At 42.1% G+C, this 7,574-nt stretch overlaps 1 protein-coding gene across 1 annotated transcript; it reads left to right on the top strand.

Moving 5' to 3' along the window:
* Nucleotides 1–2,934: 2,934 nt before the first annotated feature.
* LOC104081089 (gamma-glutamylcyclotransferase-like) lies at nt 2,935–6,326 on the top strand (the record flags this gene model as incomplete). The annotated part of the gene is made up of 2 exons (XM_009583697.1): nt 2,935–3,080; nt 6,191–6,326. Coding segments are annotated over 2 exons (282 nt in total), but the record flags the coding sequence as incomplete, so codon positions are not given.
* Nucleotides 6,327–7,574: the final 1,248 nt, after the last annotated feature.

Here is a 7,574-nt window from a genome sequence, read left to right as displayed (position 1 = left end):
CCGCCTGTCAGGCGGGGTGCGAGCTCCCCGCCGGTACTGCCCAGCTGGGCCCTGGCAGTCCTGCTCCCCCCCCCGCCCCCGGGGTTATTAAATTTAGTCTGTCGATTTGGCTTTAATGTAGACTTGGAAATACGAACTCATGGTCATTAAGCTGTTGATGTACAGCTCTGTACAACTGGAAGGATCCTTGGAGGAGCAGAGCATTGATTGATACCACTTAAGGACGACTTGAAGGTTCTCTTGGGGTGACTGGCAGGAAACCATCTATGTTAGATTGTATTAAGAAGTTCCAAAAACTTGGAATTAATTAAACTCCCTATAGTGAGATACTTGGTGTCTCTTGGGACCATCAATCTGGCAACCGAGGTCTACTCCTGTAAAGTGTGAGGCGCTTACAGATACCCCGGAGGAGCTGAACGTGCCAAGAGCCCAGCACCTTGCAGGATCAGACCTTGGAGGTGAGGAGGAAAGCGGTAGTATTGCGTGCTTACCTTTGAATAAAAGCAAAACCCTGTGCTTCAGCTCTCCTTTTGGGTTTCAGGTGGATTTTCAGGTTATGCAGTAAGCGTCTCTTGCCACGCTGCAGGTTAGCTGTTCAAGAGCTGGCTAGCCTTTCTAGCCGGCCTTTGGCTGGGTGCTGTGCTCCCTAACACCGGGTGGCTTCACTCCCTTGCTTCAAGCTGGAAAATCACTGATACTTGGGAGTGAGGAAGTGCATAGAGGTTGGAGCTGATTTGTGTTAATTACTCTACGGTAGTACCACGTTGGCTTAAAAAAAGGGAGAATAGCCTGTAAACAGAACACTTTGGATGCTAAACTAGAATATTAAATTCACTTCCCTCTGTTTTTATTTTTTAAAGCTCTGTTAATCTTCAATCACAAGCTGTAAGAAATGGGATGTGTAACAAGCACAGAAAGGGTATTACACTGGTACTCAGAAGAAGGGCCAAAGGCCAAGCTCTTTACCCAAGAAAGCATCTAGTGTGTTTGTTCCTTCTTCCCTGCAGTGCCTGCTGCAGTTGCCCGCTGGCGTAACATAGGGTTTCCTGCTTCCAGAACTGAAGCTAAACACGCTGTTTCTGTATGGTCTCTGTTGCCCTTCTTGGGTGGTATCTGACTGTTTTATACACCTCCTTGCAGGTATTCAGTGCAGATCAGGTCTAAGAAAATATAACCAGAGGAATAAAATAAAAATCGGTGCTTTTTTTTTTTCTTTTTACTAGACTGCTGAGAGCGTACTTGGCTCTACAGGAGTATTTCCTTGGGGCTGCCCTGCAAGCACTTGTTCACATCTGTAACTTCAGTCTGTGACTTGACTGGACTATTTACTTATGTGCAAATTACTCGGGCTTGACTGCCTGCAGGGTCTAGTCCAGAGTCCTCCTCACACAGTAATCCAGTGACCCAAACATTGCAAAGCCATTTTGCAGCAGCTTGTCGAATGGCTGATGACTAGTGTGTCTAAGTACACTTTTTTCTAGTGAAATTCGTTTAATGGGGGACATTTTATGGGGAAGGAAGATGACTCTATTGATGGAGTATGGCTTTGCCAGGCTGCTGATTATGACTTACACCAAAAAAAAAATTAGATTAGTGTTCTGATCAGTGCTGTTCTTCTGTGTTTAAGCCTCCAACTGCTCAACTTTTGCAACTTTTTCCCCCTATCTGTTAGGACATATTACAAGAAGGTAATGTCTCAGAGAGTGAATATTAATATGTACACACATATATTTCAAATCAAAATTATCTTATAGCTTAAAGAGGGTGATCATGAGAAATATGCAAAGCTGCGGGGTTGTATAGGTTTGGGTTTTATTTTTGTTGTTGTTCTTGATCCTTTTTGCCTTTGCTAGAGTTTATTGTTGTGGTTAAGCAGGTAGTCTTCCTTAAAGTTGTTTGGGGTTTGGTTTTTTTTTTTCCTTTCCCTTCTCTACTGCTAGGGAAGGATCCACAAGTTGGCTAACAAGGAGGAGAGGAAACTGAGTGTATGGAGTCAGATGGGAGATTACACTGGAAAAATGCAAGAACCTGTTATTCTCTTTTGCCTACATAGTAGTATTTGATATTACTTGTAAGAAAAAGAGATACTTGATTTCTAAAAGCATGTTTCAACTTGCAAAAACCTGAATAAGCTCACTCAAGGAGGCATACACCTTGGCTTAAAAATACCCAAGAATGTTCCAGTTGAGTGCTGCAAAACACTGGAAAATACACAGGATGGTATTTTATAATTGGGCAGTTGTATTAGTGCACGAGGACAAGACCCAAAGCTCACCATCTTGTAGGCTTCTTTGCCCTTACTATTTTCCTGGACGCTGCATGGTAGTGTTTAAGTCTTAAAACAGCACCAAAAGCTGCAAAGGAGTGGGCACCAGGTAGGCATGTCTTTTGAGGAATGAGAAGAAGGTAGTAGTCAGTTCCCTCCTTCATGGTATGCCTCAGCCAAGGGCCTTTCAGATTGAGTAACAGGAAGCACATCAGCAATCCTGTCACTGCCAACTTGGACAAAAGTCAAGCTGACATTTCTTCAGCACTACTGTGTTTACTGCAGAATTGGGTATGTGTGCTACTCTTGAAAAAGGGCTAACTCCACTTTCTTCTCACCGCTAGAAATTGTTAGCTAATGTTTAGGCCAGACTACTAAGAGGTTTGGATGTTGATCCGGGTCTCTGCAGACCAAGACTTTTATCAGTAGTGCTCTCTGCCAGACCTCTCTTCCCTTTGTCCCAAGGCTGCCATTTCTCATGGGGAGGTGGAAAAGGCTGACTTCAGCCCCTCGTGAAACGGGAGCCGGATTGGATCCCGCCTGTCCATTTCTCTTTCTGTGGCTCCAACTGACTATTTGTAGGCTCTCCTTTAGCTGCCCCTTTCATGTCAAGAATAGCCAACAGCCCTTATCTTGAAATTGATTCTCTGCGTTGGTTTCATTTGCAGGATTTTAAGCTCGAGTTTGGCCATCATCAAGGCAGGACAAGTTCTGTATGGCATGGAGGTACAGCTACCATTGTTCAGAGCCCTGGAGACGAAGTATGGGGAATAGTGTGGAAAATGAACGCTAGCAATTTAAGTTCACTGGATAAGTAGGTGACTTAACTTTTGCTGTCTTCTACTGTTTTAGAGAGCAATTGAAAAGTAGTAGTTAATTTTTGGTAAAGATCTGTGTGGAAGCTTTGGTGTTGGAATCAAGAAGATGCTTTGGGTTTTAATATGTGAATTTCACTTCACAGTACATGTATTGACTTCTAACACATTTGTGATTAAAATGTGTTTGTCTTCAAGCTACAGCTACTTAGGGGTATTTTAACAGGGTATGGACCTTGATTTGGAGCTGATATATTGGTCAGGCTCCTGTTTTTTTAATCTCTATCTTCACAATGTCCTGTCCCTTAAATTACTCTAAACTCTGTATTTGTCCTGTGACATTTTTTCCATTGCTTTAGGGAGAGTTTCCTTTGAGACTGACATCAACTTCTGTCTCTATACATCTGTAGACTCCAATTATAGTGGAAAAGGAAGGGATGAGGACAAGACTTTGCAGAAGAGAAGGAGATCTTTAATACAGGCAAAGGGACCTTTTGAGGAGGTTATTTTGCATGTCTTCTTTTCTAAGGATTCAAACTTTTGTGAACTTGAGGTAGACCCAAGCTCGCTGGGGTGGTTTTGGTTTTCCCTTTGAATAGGGGAGGCTGCCTGCACCATTACAATGCATGGCGGAGAATGTTCTGCCTGTGCCTGATGATTAAGACAAGTTTAAGGCAACCTGAGCAAATCGTTTCTAGGCTGAAGTCTGGAGGAGCACCTGGGTAAACAAATCAAGGAGTAGCATAACTTCTTGTAGGGACTAAGGCAGGACTTAGAACTTAATCTCCAAAACTTTGGCTGGCGTTATGTGTTTATTGCAGCTTTCGGGATGTGCCTGCACAGCATGGTGCTTCTGGTACGCAAGGATCATTTGTTCACAGCAGTTCATCACTGTCAATTAATTGCAGTAGAAATCTGGGCTAGTGAGGCGAAGGAAGCAGGGCATATTAAACCCATGGAAAGCATTACAGTGATACAGTTCTGCCTCTGGTACTGTTGCAATTTTGGTTATGGCTGCACGTGTAGACATGTCCTTATAACCTTGGCCATGAAACTTGTAGTTTGGGCTTTCCATTGCCTACAGTGAACCTGAAATACGACAGAAACTGTTGCCCAACTTCTGTTAGTACATCATGGGAATGGGCACTCTCAGCACTCTCAAGTACTGGTTGGGAGTGTTAGTCCCAAGCAGGAGGGCACCTAGCTGGTATGCTTCTGGTTGGGGAGAGCTTCACGTGTCCCTGCTTTATTATCTCCTCAGTTCCCCCACTGTTGCTTACACTGGCACTTACCTCCTGGTCCCCTTTCTGCTGACCTTTACTGAAATCTCCTAATTTACCATGCTGTCCTAAAGCGTAAACTTCAGAAATATAAAGATGCTGTCTGGCAGCATCTGTGTTGATAGTAACACTGTGTTCGCCCTATGGGGACAGCATTTTGTATTTTAACTTCTAAAGTGTTGTTTACATGCAATAGAATTGCAAATCCCTGGCATTTGTTTGACGGGATAAACTTTAATGCTGGCTAAGATGCTAGAGACTTGAGTGCTATACCGCCAACAAAAACTGCAGGATGGACACTAGCATTAAAGATTGCTTCTTCCCGGTCCTCATTGATGCCATGAAGGTGGACTGGAAATGGAAGGCAACAGGATGTGTTCTTGGCTTTTATAAAGGTAGTTGATAGTGTTCTGCTAAGGATTGCTCCTAAGCAACTTGGAAGATGCTGAAGATCTTGGGATTCTTTGGCTGTGTGTAAGCAGATATATTTGTCAGTTCTCAACCAAGTTATTTCCTGGAATTTCCGTGTATTAAGAATAAAAATTTTCACTATTTGCCTCCCTGCCCCTTTTTTGCCCCCCAATCTGGATAAAGAAGTCTGTGCTTTGTTATCCAGAAGCAGAGGAGGGAATTTGTAATTGATGCTGCATGTTGTTGGTTGAAATACCAGTAAAACAATGTAATATATAGAAAATAAATATGGGAGGGGAATCTTTTGCTTAGATGGCTGAACTTTTTGGCTTCAAATGCATTTTGGTGCTGTCTCAAGGTCCTATGTACTTCACAAATCTGTAAGTTACAGACTAAATCATGACTTTTCTTCATATATCCTAGCAATGGACATTACTTAACTGTAACATTTTTCTTGCTCTCACACACCCATGTGACTTATTTTGCAGTCTGTTGGCCTTGAATCTGCAGTTAGCTTCCAGTCTCTGCTTGCCCTTAACCTAGTTACTCACATAACATGGCCTGTGTTATGTACGTTAAATAACTTGAAATGGTAGTAAGTCTTTAAAAGAAAGATAAGTTGTCAAAAATGATATTTTGATGAGCAGCATTAAAACCCATGTTATCACTCATATCTAAAGTTAATTGTGCTATAAAGTCTGTCTTGTATTGCTTAAGCTTCTCGTTTACTTCTTACTATTTCCTCAGACTTTTATCGGTGGCTAAATGCTAATGGTTAAAGACAACAAGTAGCCTTGTTTTTGAGTTTGGTTTTGTTTTCCTAAGAGAGCATGATTTCACTAATAAAATAACAAAATGGTTTTTGCCCTAATCTAGTTCATTGTTGCTGTACACGTCTTGCGCAAATTAAAGGGTGTCTTGGATTATTCATTGGAATGTGCATTGCTAGAGTTGTGCGAGTTTCCCCTTATTCAAATGTAACACAATGGGCAAGAGAAAACCTTGCAATTGTTTCATTATCTGAGCGGAAGGTAATAAATGATATGTGCCTGGCTCGTTAATTCTGATAATCTTGGTTGTGTTTCTCTTGTAGGTTATCAGATTTGCACAGTAATTAATTCACAAGGAGTATTCTCTCTAACTTTGCAAGTTAGCTACTAGTCATCTTTCTTACAGAGCTGAAATGATAAAAGTGAATGCTGCTGCTTCTTTAGAAACTTACTGTTGGGTATGAAACAAGTTTGCACAAAAAGCACTGCAATATGTTTTGCTTTATTTGTTTTTCTTTAAGTCTGTTAACGGCGCAGACCAGTGTCCTGCCTTGAATTCTGTTATAATAAATGCATATGTGTAATTGCACAGTTTGTTTGAAAGATGCATCAGTTACTTGGCATGAAAGGAATATATGTCCTTTACAGGCAAGAGGGAGTTGAAGATGGCATTTATGTCCCAATAGAAGTTAATGTCCACACTCAAGCAGGGAAGGTACTGACCTGTCGAAGCTACCAGATGAAGGACTATGTCTGTGGTCCCCCTTCTCCTCAGTATAAAAGGGTAGGTATTGCATCACTGTAATTTTGGAGAGAATGAACAGAAATATATAATGCAGTACTTCTGTCCTATTTAATAAGTACTTTCTTTACAGTGGATGGAAGGCGTGAGTAAACTGTAATGTAAAGGTATAACTTAATCCTTGTGCAATGTAATAATGTAATGATGCTCACAGAAGATTGCTAGCTCTGAAAGGCCTACTAAGTCAGGTTTATTTTTTGGCGTAGTTATGCCTTACATGAAGCCTCTATTTAACTTGTGAATTAGTTATGACTGACACAAGGATTTCTGAAGGATGTTGTTTACATATATGCAGCAATTCTCTGTTTGAAAAAATAATGTACTCCACTAAAAGGACGGAGGGAAGCTTCGATGGGGAGAATACAGCACCTGGCTTGTAGTCTCAAGGACACGGATTATCCCTATTGTCTTATGAAGTATCTTACTATCATTTAATACAGGAGTCCACCTGCCTCCTTTTACTAGATGCATCATCAGTATATCACAGGACTTCCAGCAACATTGCAGAGCACTGCAGGGTTTCCACTTGATGGCTGGTGAGGCAGAAGCGTTTCAACGCTGTTCTGCAACATGCTGACTCTATAGAGACACGTGATCCAGTCACGCAGCAGGCCTGACCTGCTTAGCTTGTGAGATCTGATGCGGGCCTAGCCTCAGGTGGCATGACTACATGTCTGGAACTGTGCAGCTATTAGCAATTGCAGGTAGACATCACTGTAACATGTTGACTTTTTCTACCGAAAGCAAAGAAACAGGACTTGAGCTTGTTAAATCCCAAGTGTGCCGCCTTCTCTTAACTGAGGAACTTGCTCCTATGAATCACCTTCCAAGAGCATAGTTAAGGCCAGCTGCTGCAGGACTTCTGAAGAGAAAGCTTGCTTAGAAAGCGGGCTCTGCTACTTCACAAACCTCCTCCCTGCCTGTTGTGGATGGAGTGAGAATGCACTTCACTCATAAGAGAGAAGCAACAATATACTTTGTTGATATAAAACAGTGAGTTAACAAATGGTAAATATGACAGTGGTTTGGCAAGGTACACTTGATGATCCACTGCATAGAGGACAGTGTCAGACAAAACTGTCAGGGGGACCCTCCTGTTGAGTCACGAGGTTCAGAAAGGACACCCTTGCTTTCTAAACTCCTTCTCAGAGAGGAGTCTAGGTGCGGTTGGATCCAATCCTAGTCCCAGACATGGTCAGCAGTTTATGTCTAAAGGACTAGATAAGCGCA

The sequence above is a fragment of the Fulmarus glacialis genome, unplaced genomic scaffold (assembly GCF_000690835.1).
Source record: "Fulmarus glacialis isolate BGI_N327 unplaced genomic scaffold, ASM69083v1 scaffold13778, whole genome shotgun sequence".
In the NCBI taxonomy this organism is placed as follows: Eukaryota; Metazoa; Chordata; class Aves; order Procellariiformes; family Procellariidae; genus Fulmarus; species Fulmarus glacialis.
Note: the sequence above shows the minus strand (reverse complement) of the source record. Positions and strands in the feature narration are given on the sequence as shown.